The sequence below is a fragment of the Hyla sarda genome, chromosome 8, assembly GCF_029499605.1.
Source record: "Hyla sarda isolate aHylSar1 chromosome 8, aHylSar1.hap1, whole genome shotgun sequence".
In the NCBI taxonomy this organism is placed as follows: Eukaryota; Metazoa; Chordata; class Amphibia; order Anura; family Hylidae; genus Hyla; species Hyla sarda.
The window spans coordinates 119,734,360-119,751,350 of record NC_079196.1 but is presented as its reverse complement, the minus strand read 5'-3'; the positions used below and the strand labels follow the sequence as shown (position 1 = coordinate 119,751,350).

General features: G+C 43.1%; 1 protein-coding gene across 1 annotated transcript in view; it reads right to left on the bottom strand.

Annotated features, from left to right (window-relative positions):
- The window catches only part of LOC130285299 (carboxypeptidase O-like), a 188,439-nt gene that overhangs the window by 49,121 nt on the left and 122,327 nt on the right, over window positions 1–16,991 (bottom strand). Inside the window, exon 9 of the mRNA XM_056536655.1 lies at window positions 15,887–15,977. Within this exon, the coding sequence (XP_056392630.1) occupies window positions 15,887–15,977 (91 nt within the window). The remainder of the gene's footprint in view (window positions 1–15,886; window positions 15,978–16,991) is intronic.

Below are 16,991 nucleotides of genomic sequence, written 5' to 3'. Positions count from 1 at the left end.
ATCTTGCATGCTGGCGACAGCACCTGTGTGGATCAGGTGGGTATATAAAGACCAGACTCCTCCCACAAATTAGGTTAACTTTCAGCTAACCTCCACTTGTGGTCGGATTCTTATATGTACCGTAAGTAGGGTACCACTTGCATGAATAATTAGACCTGGGGTGTGCCTGGGTGGCCGTGAAGGGTATCCTAGAGAAGGGGGCAAAAATACCTCAGTTAGGTAATACATGAATTAATGGTTAAGCATAACCTACGTCATATGAACCCAAGATAACAGACAAAATGCTATAGTTAACAGCCGGAGGTTGGAACGTGTCAATGGAACAGAGCGATAACAGTGCCCTTAACTTACTTAACATCTAAGTGATAACTGACAAAGAAGCCCCTACCCAGAAGCTGGCGCAGCTGTTATGAAGCCGAAGCCAAGATACATTTCTAGATATGCCACTTGGCACTACTAGACCCATAGCACCTACCAGGATGGTACTACCAGGGTGCGCATGGATAGAGGTAACCCAAGTGTCAAATATAGAAAATGTTGAAGTGATAGACAGAAGGTAGTCGGTTAGAAAAGTGGCCAAAACACAAACGTCAGTAGGTATTTAGATAGGTAGTGCCGGAAGAGGAAGATTTGAAAAGTGTCCCAAGCTACACATATAAGTAATCCTATTGAACCATGCCATACACAAAGTGACAACTACAGACCCACATAGAAAAAACATAAAAGTATATAACATACTTAACCTGAGGTTTCGTGTACCAGTAAGGTAGTCTCCACATACTTGCAGGTGTAAAGAAGATTATTACTGCTACTCCCTGAGGCTTATTGCAAAAGAAAATATACATGGCCAGCAGGTTACAAAGACCGATAAGGGCAAATTTCCCAACAGATACACAAGACATGAACAAGCTGAACCCACATCAAAGAACTTAACACTAAGACGTGTACAACTAAGACCACAATCAGACACATAGTAACAAACATAAGAGTAAGATAGAGATGGCAACAACAGGAGGCTCGTGGACTGAAACTGCCTCAGACAGAATCGTATGAAACGCAGATACGGAAACAACATGAGGCTCGTGGACTGACAGTGCAATCTGCCTCGGACAAAATCGCATGAAACATAGAAACGGAAACAACATGAGGCTCGTTGATTGTCAAGCAATCTGCCTCTAACAGGGGTGTAAGTAACGTACAAAAACAAATGACAAGAGGCTCGTGGATTGATGATACAATCTGCCCCAAACAAGAACGTTTGTAATGTACAAAGGAATGACAACAATACGAAGGCTCGAGGATTGTCAGGCAGTCTCTCTCTCCCAGGGACATGTGACGTACAAAATGCATGCAAAGAGACAGCTTAACACTTACCTGGAATGGCAAGGTCGAACTGACTGTAACAAGGCGTATGTAATGACCAAAAAGGAAACTATAAAGATGAAGCATTACGGATTGACGACAGCAATCAGCCTCCAACCACACCAAATGCATAGCATTAAGCGGTAAAACAACCTAGAGTAGGGAACCGTTAATGTTGAAACATGGTATATCACTTGAAGTAACATAAGCACCGTATAACATAAGCTATCTGCCTCTAACAGGGCATATGTAACATACAAAACAAAAGAGGCTCGTGGATTGATGATACAATCTGCCCCCAATGAGAACATTTCTAATGTACAAAGGAATGACAACGATATGAGGCTCGAGGATTGTCGGGCAGTCTCTCTCTCACGGGAGCGTCTGACGTATGAAAGGCATGTAAAGTGACGACTTAAAGTTTACCTGGAATGGCGAGGTCAAACTGGCTGTAACAAGGTGTATGTAATGACCAAAAAGGAAACTATAAAAATGAAGCTTTACGGATTCACAATAGCATTTAGCCTCCAACCACATCGAACACATAGCGCTAAGACTTAAAGCAACCTAACGTACATAAAGTAAGATGAAACAAAAGAGCTGAAACAACAGAAGGGGACAATAAACTAGGAGTCGTACACTGTAAGGAACTGTATGTATGTATGTATTACCCTGTAGGGAACCATATATATGTACCACTATAGGGAACCGTTAACGTTGACGCATGGTATATCCCTTGAAGTAACGTGAGCACCGTATAACATGAGCTATCTGCCTCTAACAGGGGCGTGTGTAACGTACGGACAAAGGACAACAAGAGGCTCGTGGATTGACGATGCAATCTGCCCCAAATGAGAACATTTATAATATACAAAGGAATGACAACGATATGAGGCTTCTCTCTCACGGGAGCGTGTGACGTACAAAAGGCATGTAAAGTGACGACTTAAAGCTTACCTGGAACGGTGAGGTCAACCTGGCTATAACAAGGCGTGTATAATGACCAGAAACTAAGCTATAAAGATGATGCTTTACGGATTGACGATAGCAATCAGCCTTCAACCACACTGAACGTATGGCACTAAGAGGTAAAACAACCAAGCGTATATAACGTGACAGCTGAAACAAAAGAATGGGAGAATAACTATGAAACGTATACTGTAAGGAACTGTATGCGTATTACCCTGTAGGGAAATGTATGCATGTCACCCTGCAGGTAATCGTATGTATGTGACACTGCAGGTAACCGTATGTATGTGACACTGAAGGTAACCGTATGTATGTGACTCTGAAGAGAACCGTATGTATGTGACTCTGAAGAGAACCGTATGTATGTGACACTGAAGAGAACCGTATGTATGTGACACTGAAGAGAACCGTATGTATGTGACACTGAAGAGAACCGTATGTATGTGACACTGAAGAGAACCGTATGTATGTGACACTGAAGAGAACCGTATGTATGTGACACTGAAGAGAACCGTATGTATGTGACACTGAAGAGAACCGTATGTATGTGACACTGAAGAGAACCGTTAACGTTGAAGAATGATATATCACTTGGAGTAATGTAAGCACCGTATAACATCTCCGAAAACAAAAACAAAAAAGCCCTGTATATAAGCTTACAGTAGTGTAAACCCTGATCAACATTAATGTTCAACAGAACAACTAAATTAACCACTAATACACAGTATATATAAGCCACAGTAAAACGCAATTACCAGCAATAGAACATAGGCCCATATGTCAGCTAAAATAATATAAAATGCCCAGTATATCTGCTACAGTGACATGAGCCCCAAGTAACATTAATGTACCGTATATACGTTAATTAACACTAACGCAAAGCATATAGACACTTATGTAATGCAAATTATCAGCTATAGTGATATAAGCACCGTATGACCACAATAGGGACATTAATGCACAACATGACAGCTATGGAAATGTAACACAGCATCGGCTATATTAACGCAAAGCCCAGTAAATCAACTATACCAAACGAGCACAGTACATACGCTATGGTATCAACGTCTGGTACTGCAAACCAATATAACGTGAAGCATGGTATCAGCTCAGGTAACACATGCCACCGGAACTATTGTAGAATAAATGTCACAGTCATGTATGTACAATGTGACCTCTCCAGAAAGGTATACATAATTTTATGCGTAATGTGCCTACTATAGGAATATTTGCGTAGTGTGAATGTTATGGGGTAGAATGAATCATGTTCAATGAGAAACATAAGAGTAGCATGACAGCGCTGAACATGAAAAACGTAACCACAAGCCATGAAAACAATACTGTAAGAAACATATGCAGGTCACATTGAAGGAAGATGTACATGTTACACCGCTAGGGAAACATAAGCACATACACCGAGTAGGAACCTGAGTAATACACTATTGAACGCAGGCGTGGTATACTGTGTGGGATATCAGCAAGGAACACTATGTGGAAGGTAGGCGTGGTATACTGTGTGGGAACGTATGTCAGTACGCGGTTTTGCTTGTTACCTGCTGTTGCAACCGAGTGGAAACGCAATCATGGTGGTGTAGTTGTGTAGAATGTAGCCGTGACACAGGAAGCCAAGTGATGTCAGTACCTGGCTGAAATGAATACGTGTTATCTTGTGTGAACCGTATGCGTGATAAATGCAGGAAAACATGGCGTGTATGGTAACGAAACACAGAACGCTGTAAGGAAAGTGTGGAGAACCATGTGGTAATGTCAGCAAGGACATCCTATCACACCTGACCTCCAACATGAGTAAATATAAAAGCAATGCCATGATAACAGCCTAACATACTACACCTGAGAACCATGAGAGTCAGAGTGTTGTGACAGCTTGAAAAACCTGACCTGCATACATTAATGAAAGCCTAACATGACATAACTAAAAACCAAGACAAATGTGACAAAAAAGCTATGAAACATCTGCTGACGTAGCAGGTGGGCGCACAGTATATTCTATGGTGACATAACCCATACATGACTACGTGTGTGTAATTATAACTATAGAAGTTATAAGAATGGTAACATAAAACAGTATAATAGAGACATATGATGTATCTACGATAAGTGACATAACCACGGTGACATATAACAGTATACTGATGGCAACTTACATGGTATATACTAAGGGATGTATACGTGGTGTACATGTAACTGACAAACAGTAAATTAATGCACTGGTGATGTATAACAGTACAATGTATAATGACAATTAATACATGGCCTATAATCGATGACATGTCTGAGATAGAGATTGGTCGTGGGCTGCAGCGTAAAAGAGCGTACAGATGGGGAGACGTAGCAGGAGAGACTCCAGCGAGGGGACAGAATGGAGAGCGGTTGTGAGCATGAAACTGGTTTACACCAGGTCACATATGAAGGAAAAGTAATCTTTCGTAAATGTAAGAACAGTCAAAACAACACCAAAATATGGAGGGCCCCCCAACACCTGGAGATTCAGCAGCCTGTGCTGCTCTGTCAGCCCAAACACATCCTCCTGCTACAGTCAATTATATGTATAAGCCACAGCTGTGATCTCCTATGAGTGATCTTTGCACACTAAGAGACTGAGGCAGGAAAGAGTTAACCTCAAGCTGAAATATGCAAATTACCTCACGGCCAGCAGGCCAGGGCTGGAGCCTGCACAGCTACATATGCTTACTGCATGTTTACTGCATATTGTAGGAGCGAGATGTAGCTACTTCACAGCCTGTAGTGTGAAAGGTACCTTAACACATTACCGTATTCCTTGCATCATAGTTAGGCTAGCAAACAGTGCCTCTCTGCGACATATGCAATCAAACCTCCCGCCAAAACCACAGCATCCGGTGCAAAGACATCTTGCATGCTGGCGACAGCACCTGTGTGGATCAGGTGGGGATATAAAGACCAGACTCCTCCCACAAATTAGGTTAACTTTCAGCTAACCTCCACTTCTCACTTAGTTTGAACCCAATTGCCTTTAAATGTAAGGGGTTTATGACAAAAAAGAAGTACATAGTGACATTAAACAGTATTTGATGCTTCTTTATTTATTGCATCTTTGCAAGTATCCCACTGCCTCCATTTAATCAAATTAAATACATTACTTTGTTTTGTTTGTTTGGTCTTTTTAGAACATTTTAGGAATAAAAGGTCTACATTTTTATTTAGACAACCTTATGTTTGCCTGTTGGAAGGTGAGGAGTATGAAGAACGGGGACATATGGTTAAAGGGGTTTTACCACGAAGATAAATAGGTCTAAACTTGTGAATTCTGTGAATTGAAACATATTTCCAATACAAGCATTTCAGAAAATTTACTGTTTAAAAGATTTACTGTATATGGCTATTAAAGGGGTACTCCAGTGGAAAACTTTTTTTTCAAATGAACTGATGCCTGAAAGTTTATCAGCTGCTGTATAACTTCCAGAGGAAGTTATATTTTTTTCAGGAGTTCTTTCCCGTCTGACCACAGTGCTCTCTGCTGACACCATATCAGGAACTGTCCAGAGTAGGAGCAATGAATTTCATAGGGTACCATATGTAAAATAAAATGACTGATGCAGTAGGCATGGCTGAATTTGTATGAAACATTTTTAAATTAATGTGTAATAATGATGTTACTAACTGTAATTTAATTTTTTCTTAGATACTGTATTTTTCCCTCTGCGCTTGCAGACTTTGTTCCATGATGGTAGTAATAGTATTGGGACTGAGGGACCGATGGCACTGGCTATCACTCCTGAGACCTGCTGCCATAATAACTTAGAAGCCAGGGAAGCAGGCAGCATGCATGTTCTCAAACTGAAAGCCCTGCTATGTAAATTCATATTTTCTGGCAGAAGCCCTCATAATTCCTATCAAACGTCCGCAGGGAAACTGCAAAGGGGGATGAAAATAAAATTTCCACAGAAAGGTAATCCCACAAAAAAAAAAAAACAGGACAAAAATAACCACAAAATTGCAGGGAAATTTAGTGGAAGTTCTTGTGGCATTTTTATGGCATTTTTATGCCCCTAATAAAATTTAAAGTGGAAACTTAGCCTTATGGACAGAAGATACAAAAATGAACAATATGTACATTCTGCCTTACTGGGCCTCCGTAGCGATATCATCACGTCGTTCCTATTGGATGACGGGACGGCGTGCGCGGCGGCATCATAATGACGTCAGAGGGAGACCCGTATGAAGGCCCCGGACCAGCCCAGGAGCCACCGGAGGAAGGCCCGGAGCAGTGCGGAAAGGTGAGTGAACCTGCCCGGGCTGCTTCAACTGCTATCCGGCAGCAGCTTAAGCATTATGCGCTGCCGGATAGCAGTTGATGCATGGCCCCGACATTCGGTATACTGATAACGAATGCATTCGTTGTTCGTTAACATGCATATTCGTTATGCGTTAGTTAACGAATGCATTCGTTAACTGTAAATTTGTATGCTTTTTCGGGATTTTGTAATTTTTTTTTTGTGCATTCTTTTCATAACGAACATCCGAAAACAGGAAAATTTGTTTCGTTCCGTGTTCGTTACGAAACGAAGTGCACGTGTCTACTTTTGATACTGCTCTTGACACTTTCATAAAAATGGACATGGCTTAGTGGGTGAGATAGGACCTCGCACAGCCATGATGATTTATTATTGGTTAAGCCAGAAATCTTGTTGACTGGCGCTTTTCATTTCAGTGCACTTTCACTTTAGACCATTGTAAAAAATGCCAGTCATGATAAATTTACCCCATGTGTTTAAATTACTAAAACAAGAAGGAAGTAATAAGGCATTACAATTCTGCAAAGAAAAATAAAGTGTGTTAAAGACAAATACAGGCAGCAAAGATTAAGACTGAGATTCATTGCAAAAACAATAAGTAAATGAAAGTAAAACTATTATTCAACTACATAATTAATAAAAAAAAAAACTTAAAAGTGAAGGTATTGGCTCATGAGATTACATTTAAAGATGTATTATTCCAAATTACCCATCGGGTATTCCCCGGTATATTATACAAATTTCTCAAATTCCCATTCAGGCTGTTGCCCTCCTGAGACTAAATTCCCAAACTCGGGAACCCTAATTATTAAGAATTAACTTTTATTAGGTTTATTTAAAATATGTCCAAATTAGTGAAAAAACAAAGATATAATGTGATTTAAAACCACAGTCACTAGGTCAGTTGAGGGTTAATGCTACATATATGCCCCTATAAATTTCATATCAGGGCTGGATATGTAATTCCTGGATCGGATTTCACTTATATTTATATAGTATTCCCTTACGTCCTAACCAGTAGCACAGATGGGGTATTCCACCCCCCGCGAACTGGTAGGGCAGATGGAAGTTTTATTGAATCTAATTAAACAATCAGTAAAGACACACCCACAACCCCCTGTATAAGTAAGAGGGTCATCCTCTGCTCCATTGTGTTTTTTTCTGTTCTCCCGGACAGTGGGACAGATGGTGACCCCCTTACTCCTGTTATATGAGTAGGAGGGGGGGTTTTTTCTTACTTGCAAATTTGGGCATAGTTTGCGCCCATCTGCTTCTATTCCTCGGAGCCGCGATTCCAATCGCGGCCCCGGCCGGAAGTGCGTCAGCGGCGTCTGACGTCACTTCCTGTTTCTCTGTTCGCTCCCGGCTCGTTTTTTTGCGCCGTTTTTGCTAATAATGCGGCGAAACCGAGCGAGGAGCCTCTTCCATAACCCTCTAACTAATAGGGTTCCTTTTTTTCCTGTTTTTCTCCTGTTTTTTTAAGACAGGATTTCTTTATCTGTAACTCCGCCTTGTGGGCGGAGTCTTGTTTTGGCGCCAGCCAGGAGGATATTTAAACTCCCCCTAGGCTGTCATTCAGCCTCCTAGAGCGCAGAGCTGTTGGTACTTCCACAGTCCTGTCTTTTTGAGTCTAGTAGTGCATCCTTGCGGATACTACTGTTTCCCTATCTCTCTATCTTACCTGGTCTCTTGCTGAGAACTTTGGGTATTTTAATTATATTTTAGCTAGCCGCAATTTTTTTCTTGCCGCTACATTATCTAATCCTCCTCTCATATTTACCTAGATATGTCGACCGAGGGCTCAGGGGATCGTGAAGGCTTGGCAAAAAGATCCGCCAAGCGCAAGCACCTCTCTTGCCATGACTGCAATACTCCCCTTGAGGATAATTATGAATTTTCCAGGTGCCCTCCTTGTAGGGCTAAGTCTCTACCTTCCCACCAGACTGAACCTACAGTCCAAGATATGTATGTGTGGGTCTCCTCTAACATGTCGGCTATGCAAGCCTCTATTGAGGAGCTGAAACACGTTGTCTCTCAGAAACGCGCCAGACCTTCTTCACCTCCCAGAATGGAGACGTCTGTGGATCAGGAGAGAGAAGATTCCAAGTCCTCCTCTTCGGATGAGGAGATCGCTGCCTCCTATTTCTTTCCGCTGGAAAAGACCCAGCGTCTTCTGAGATCCATCCGGTCGGGGGACCAGGATGTTGATCCCGGGGAAGCCTCTACCTCCGCCTCTAAGGGACCTAGGGTCTTTAAAGCGGATGATACCCTTCTGTCCGTGCTTAGAACGGAATGGAAAAAAACAGAAAAGGGTCCGGTCTTAACTAAAAGATTTAAGACCATGTTTCCTATACAGGAATCTCAGCTTTCCTCCTGGGGCCCTGTCCCTAAGGTTGACATGGCAGTTGCCAAACTGTCCAAGAGGACAGTGGTCCCTGCTGAGGATGGGTCTTCCTTGCAGGATCCAATGGATCGGAAGGCTGACTGTGCCATGAGGCGCTCCTACTCCACTGCTTCTGTGTCTGCATCAGTGGCGATAGCTTGCTCTGAGGTAGCAAACTTTTTGAAGACCCGTCTTTCTAACATCCAGTCGGATTTGGACCAGGGGGTTCCTAGAGATGAAATTCTTTCATCCTTCAAGACGTCCAATCTGGCCGTTGATTTTTTGTGCGATGCTTCCACCCAGCATCTTAAATTGGCCTCCAAGTCTATGGCCCTGGCTTCCGCTGGACGATGTCCTCTATGGTTAAAACCTTGGAAGGTTGACAACTCTTCCAAGAACACCTTATGTGCTATGCCTTACGAACCCGGCATTCTTTTCGAAGCTGAGCTGGACCGCATTATGGAGGGACTTTCTGACAAGAAAGGCAAGTCCCTTCCTTATTCCTCCTTTCGTGGTCGAGGGCGGCATTCTGGGGGCGGATCAGCCCCCCAGCCTAAGCCTCAGAGAGACTGGGGTAATCAACGCCGGGGCGGAAAATGCTCCTGTGGCCCCAAAGACAACAGAAAGCTCTGACTGCGGGCTTCTACGAAGCTCTGGGTTCCTTGCCGAGGTGACCTTTCCAGTTTCCCATCCTGCCCCCCAGATTCCAGTTGGTGGTCGTCTTCACCACTTTTCAAGCGCCTGGTCCCTCCACATTCAGGATCCTTGGGTCCTGAGATTAATCTCGGATGGTTATTCGATAGACCTCGAATCAATTCCCCCATCCAATTATGTGGAGACAAGAGTTCTTTCACCAATCAAACAGGGGGCGCTAGAAACCTACATTCTGGAATACATCCAGAAGAATGCCTTAGAGGAAGTTCCTCTTGCAGAGCGGGGGTCAGGAATTTATTCTCCAGTCTTCCTAGTTCCCAAGGTAACAGGAGACTGGCGGATGATTATAGATCTGAGATATCTCAATCAGTATGTGAAGCACAAACGCTTTCGTATGGAAACTATTCAATCTGTGGTCAACCTCATCTCGCCAGGGGATTACCTGGCTACTCTGGATCTAAAGGATGCTTACCTTCATATTCCTATTCATCCGGTATCCAGAAAGTATCTAAGGATTGCAGTTCGGGTAGGGGGAGTTCTAAAACACCTCCAGTTTGTAGCCCTCCCGTTTGGAATTTCTTCGGCCCCACACACATTTACCAAAGTGGTGGTAGCGGTAGTTGCTGCTCTAAGGCTCCAGGGGCTCAGCATCGTTCCCTACCTAGACGATTGGCTCCTCAGAGCTCCTTCTTCTGCGATCCTGTCCCAACATCTGCAACTAGCAGTATCCTTCCTTCACCAGTTAGGGTGGATAGTCAATTGGGCCAAATCCAATTTCCTCCCAACGACCTCAGTGAGGTTCCTCGGCTTCATAGTCGACTCAATCACCATGACACTTTACCTCTCTCCCGAGAGGAAATCTCGGGTTCAGGAATCGGCCCTTTTTCTCTCTGTACCCCGGAGAGTTTCCATTCGCACTCTCATGCGGATGTTGGGACTTATGTCCGCTACCGTGGATGCGGTTCCTTGGGCTCTTTGGCATCTACGCCCTCTTCAATCAGAGGTGCTCGCCACTTGGAATCTCAGGCCCTCGGGCCTAAACAAGTGCCACTCCCTGTCTTATCGAGTCCGGTCCTCTCTCAGATGGTGGTCTCACCTCGAGGACGGCAAGTCAATGATCCAACCCCCTTGGATCATACTTACTACCGACGCGTCCCTTGTAGGTTGGGGAGCGCATCTCTTGGATCTGTTAGTGCGGGGATCTTGGTCTCCTCAGGAGAGAGGGTTAACCTCCAATCTCCTCGAGATTCGAGCCATCAGATTAGCACTCCTCCACTTTGCTTCTCTTCTTCAAGGGAAAGCAGTAAAGATCCAATCCGACAGCATGACGGCTGTATTGTACATCAACAAGCAGGGAGGCACTCGATCACAAAGCCTCCTCAGAGAGGTGGGTCTGATCTTGGATTGGGCAGAGAGGAACCTAACCCACCTGTCGGCAGTTCACATTCGGGGATCTCTCAATGTGATCGCTGACCGCCTAAGCAGAGGACTTTCAACTGGAGAATGGTCTCTCCATCCAGAGATGTTCAAACAAATAACACTCAGGTGGGGTATGCCAGAAATAGATCTTATGGCAACAAGGTTCAACACCAAAGTGGTGAGATTTTGTTTCCTGTACAGGGAAGACAACCCAGTAGCAATCGATGCTCTCTCAATCCCATGGAAGTTCAGGCTGGCCTACATCTTCCCTCCAAATCCCAAGGGTATTGATGAAAATCAGGCAGGACCAAGCCTCTGTCATAGCCATAATTCCATTTTGGCCCAAGAGAGCTTGGTTTACCCAACTCTTGCAAATGAGTCGGGGACAATTCTGGAGGCTTCCCCCAGAGCAAGCACTAGTGTCGGGGGACACTCACAGCTGCTCAAATCTTCAAATGTTCAACCTGACAGCCTGGAGGTTGACCAGTCCCTTCCACATCTAGAAGGGCTTTCTAGTGCGGTCTTGAATACCCTCTCGCATTCCAGAGCGGAGTCCACTAACAGAGCCTATAAAAGAATTTGGACAACTTTTTGGTGCTGCAAGAAACAACTACCTGGACAGAATCCAGCTGTGCCACAATCCTCAACTTTCTCCAGGAGGGATTAGACAAGAATCTATCTCCTTCCACACTCAGAGTTCAGGTATCAGCCATCTCTGCCTTTCTCAATAAACCATTGTCTCAAGACCCACTGGTCAAAATATTCTTGAGGGGATCCTCAAGGTTAAAACCTACAATTATACAACCTGTCCCAGCATGGGACTTATCGATGGTGCTCAAGGGGTTAGCATCTCCCCCCTTTGAGCCCTTGGAGGAGGTGGACATGAAGTTTGTTACCATTAAAATAACTTTTTTACTGGCAATCACTTCAGCCAAAAGGATTGGGGAACTTCAAGCGCTCTCGGCACTTGAACCATATACTAAATTTTTGCCGGATCGAGTGTTACTCAGATTCATGCCATCCTTTATACCTAAAGTTCCATCATTCCAAAATATAAATCAAGTTATATCCCTGCCAGTATTTTCTCCTCCTCCATCCTCCAATGAAGATAGGGCTCTTCATTGCCTAGATATCTCGAGATGTCTCCAGATCTATATAAGAAGATCTTTGGAGTTTCGGAAGGATGAAAATCTGCTAATTCTCTTTTAAGGACCCAAGAGAGGTCTTAAAGCTTCAAAGCCCTCCATCAGTAGATGGGTAAAAGATGCCATTCGTATTGCCATGGTATCCCAAGGTAAGGAGCCTCCTGAGTTTGTAAAAGCTCATTCCACCAGGTCTGTATCTACCTCCTTTGCGGAAAGGAGTCTTGTTCCCTTGGAACATATATGCAAAGCTGCTTCCTGGAGTTCACTCTCCACATTTATCACCCACTACAGACTTGACAGTAGATTGGCCGATTTTTCCTCATTTGGACGTACAGTATTATCTGCCGTCAGGCATGAGAGCCCTCCCTCATAGGGTTTCTGCTTGCCATTTCCCCATCTGTGCTACTGGTTAGGACGTAAGGGAATCGTTAATTTCTAACGATAATTTGTTTTCCCTTAGTCCTAACAGTAGCACAACTTTCCCTCCCTAGTTAAGTTATTTTCTTCTATTATTTGCCTTTAGTTCTTCTTGTTACTACACAATGGAGCAGAGGATGACCCTCTTACTTATACAGGGGGTTGTGGGTGTGTCTTTACTGATTGTTTAATTAGGTTCAATAAAACTTCCATCTGTCCTACCAGTTCGCGGGGGGTGGAATACCCCATCTGTGCTACTGTTAGGACTAAGGGAAAACAAATTATCGTTAGAAATTAACGATTCCACTCTCATCCAACTCTGTTTACTGATAGTACTGAACCTAATGCTGCTATTTAACCCCTTAAGGACCAAGGGCGTTCAGGTACGCCTTTGCTCCCTACAGGGGGTTGTGGGTGTGTCTTTACTGATTGTTTAATTAGGTTCAATAAAACTTCCATCTGTCCTACCAGTTCGCGGGGGGTGGAATACCCCATCTGTGCTACTGTTAGGACTAAGGGAAAACAAATTATCGTTAGAAATTAACGATTCCACTCTCATCCAACTCTGTTTACTGATAGTACTGAACCTAATGCTGCTATTTAACCCCTTAAGGACCAAGGGCGTTCAGGTACGCCTTTGCTCCCTGGTACTTAAGGACCAAGTGCGTACCTGTACGCCCGTGGGAATTTCGGTCCCTGCCGCGCGCCGGGCGGGGACCGGACCGGGGTGATTGCTGATATCGATCAGCAGGCACTCCGTGCCAATGCCCAGGGGGTCATCAGACCCCCCCATGTAGGCGATCGCCGAAAATCGCAAGTGAATTCACACTTGCGATTTTTGGCTATTACGGTGATGCGGGTCATGTGTGACCCGCTGACCCGGAGATACAAGGTAATCGGGGGTGTAGAATACACCCTCTATCACCCTCTGTATCTATGGGGAGGTGGCGATTTCTTCACCCCCCCCAGCAACGCTGCTATTGTCCGGCCAATAGCAGCCGGCAGGGGAGGGGTTAACGGCCCCTTCTGGAGAAGGAGCCAGGGACCCCCCCTGTGAAGATCGGAGCCCCTCACAGAGGAAGACCCACCTTAGAGCAGGGAGAGAGTACAGCCCAGGGACAGGTAGGGTTAACCAGTAAAGTAAAGTAAAAAACAAAGTGTAAAAAAAAGTAAAACATTCCCCCCCCCCTGACCCCCTAAAGGGTACGCCACAATTTTTTTTGTGTGACCGGGGCCCTATTAGGGGTTCAGGGCGCTGCATTTGGCCCCCCCCCCATTGTTTTTTTTGGGGCCGCAGCGCTTTTTTTCCCCCCATACAGTTACAGTTACACCAATCACACATGCTACAAACTCACCCCCCCCACTCACACACATCCACCACGCCCACCACCAACCCCCCCCCCCCCGCCACCCCCCGTATTGAACCCCCAGATTGTTTCCCACTCTGGGTGTTAGCGGGAAAATAGTTTGGGAGCTTGTGCACCCATTGCTGGATAAGGGTTACCACGTGTACGTGGACAACTTTCATACCAGCATCCCTCTCTTCACATCCCTTGCCGCCAGATCCACGTCCGCTTGTGGGACCATGCGGAAAAACCAGAGAGGCCTCCCTCTAAATTTTCTGCAGACACCTATGCCCAAGGGTCCCAAGGGAGTCCCATGCCCTTACCAATGAAAACCTGTTGCTGGTCAGGTATAAGGATAAGAGGGATGTCCTTATGCTGATCACTATTCATTGTAATGGCAGCTCACCTGTCCCTGTGCGAGGTACCACATCACCGGTCCTCAAGCCCGATTGTATTCTGGACTTTGTTTACCTTAGTCACATGTTCTGTCACGGGACCTATGACCATTATTGTCTATCTTAATCATGTGATCCTGCCCTACTTATGCCAAAATGCTAAATAAATTAAACCAGGTATTTTTCATAGGTGTCCAGATGATTTTATATCATTCATATCCATTTCTTTATTCTAATATTCTCAATCAAGGTTTTTTAATACTGTGTCAATGTCTATTATACTTCTCAAAATTAACAGAGGTCCAGTTGATCTTTTATTATTCTTACTTTACTTGTTATACTTTAATTGTTATAGTAGCCAATTAATGGGAATATATTTATAAAAGTTATAAGATGATAGCCTTATTTAGTTATCTGCTATATGACCAGTTCTTAAATCTATATATCCTCCATATATTATCTATTTCTTTAATTGGATTTTATCTTATTTTTCCATAGGTATCGAAAGGTCTCCTAGATCCTTATCTGGTGAGTATAAGGTTATTCTATTTACCTTATCATCATAATTTGATGTGTTACATTTTAAACAGCAGCATTAGGTTCAGTACTATCAGTAAACAGAGTTGGATGAGAGTGGAATACTACATAAATATAAATGAAATCCAATCCAGGAATTACATATCCAGCCCTGATATGAAATTTATAGGGGAATATATGTAGCATTAACCCTCAACTGACCTAGTGACTGTGGTATTAAGTAGGCAGGTACTCCCCAGTAAGCAAGCAGTCCCCCTAGTAGGCAAGCAGTTTTCCCCATCAGGTAGGTAGTCCCCAGATTAGCAAGGTAGCCCCCAATATAGGCAGGCAGTCCCCAGATTATTCAGGTATTCCCCAGTATGACGGCAGTTTCCCCCTACCTGCTAATAAACTAATACAAAAAATAGAAATAATCATACTTACCTCCTCTTCCATGCAGAACAAATGCTTGGCCGTCTTTTTTAAGATTGAAGTACCGTAGTTAATTTTTATTAAAATAACCACTGAAATCTGATAAATATCTGCACCATATTGTAAATGTTAAGCTGTCTATAATCGTTGGGGAGGCATATGCAAGCGATCACAGAGATGGTGGATTAGATGAGACAGGCAGACTAAACTTGGGCTATTGCAAGGCTGGGGAACACCCCCTGGGTACTTGAGCCTCATTTACATATGAACAAAAAGATATCTTAGCACAAGGTTGATGAAAAGCGCCATCTAGCCAAGGGCTTGTTTCTCTTCCTGTTTAGCTGGTGACAGATCCTTTATGAGGCTAATGACAGTTTTGCATATGTTAAATTTATTATAGACACATTAATATTTGTTGTAAACATAGCATAAAAATGGCTTGGTATTAAAAAACAATACTAGTCATATCCAGGGGACAATCATATACTTTCCTTTACATAATTTCTTTATAAATGCCTACACAGAGAGTTATTGCTAGTTATAGGAAACTTACAGCACCAGTTTGAATCAAAATTTCTGTTAAGATCCACGCCATAACAGCTTCCATTGTTATGTGGTGAGCGAGATTTTCTCCAAAGACGATCCTGTGTTACAAACAAATAAGATTACATCAAATTCTTAGGTTACTTAAAAGGGTTAAAAATTATCAACCCATTATTAAAAGTTGTTCCCTATCTGAAGTATAGAGAATAACTAGCTAATTGGTGGGGGTCCCTCACTGATCATGAGAACAGAGCCCCTTATTCAGTCATTCTCTATGGGACTACTGAATATTGCAGCATGCCTAACCTGACAAAGGTTTCAACTCACATATATAATAGAGGTAATATGCAGACCTGTTTATATAGTTCCCAGCAATAATATAAAGAATAAGAGAGGGGAAGTGCCTAAAATTAATTTTTAATGATATGAATTAAAATCCACCAAAAAAAAAAATTATATATACACACACATATATATATATATATATATATATATATATATATATAATACGTGATTCCCAAATATTAATAATTAGTTTAAGCCACGCCTCACATCCAATGATGTGATATGACCCTGCCAGTATATAGGTTGCAAGGCTCACACAGCAATTTGCTATCACATAAAAGGTCATAAGTGTCCAAAACACCCTGCTATAATTAGCAAGATATTGATATAAGTAGATCAATATTCCAATAGTATACCCTGCAGCATGTAATAATCAAAAACTGCAACAGCTATATACACTCTCCCAACACGCGTTTCTGTCCTCCTGTATAAACCATACAACAGGGGGACGTCCTCAGGGGATCAGGCGGCAACTCATAGATGAGGGTATACCAGTAAGTACTTATATCAATATCTTGCTAATTATAGCAGGGTGTTTTGGACACTTATGACCTTTTATGTGATAGCAAATTGCTGTGTGAGCCTTGCAACCTATATACTGGCAGGGTCATATGATATCACATAATTGGATGTGAGGTGTGGCTGAAACTAATTATTAATATTTGGGAATCACGTATTATTATATATATATATATATTTTTTTTTGTGGATTTTAATGCATATCATTAAAAATTTATTTTAGGCACTTCCCCCCTCTTATTCTTTAACCT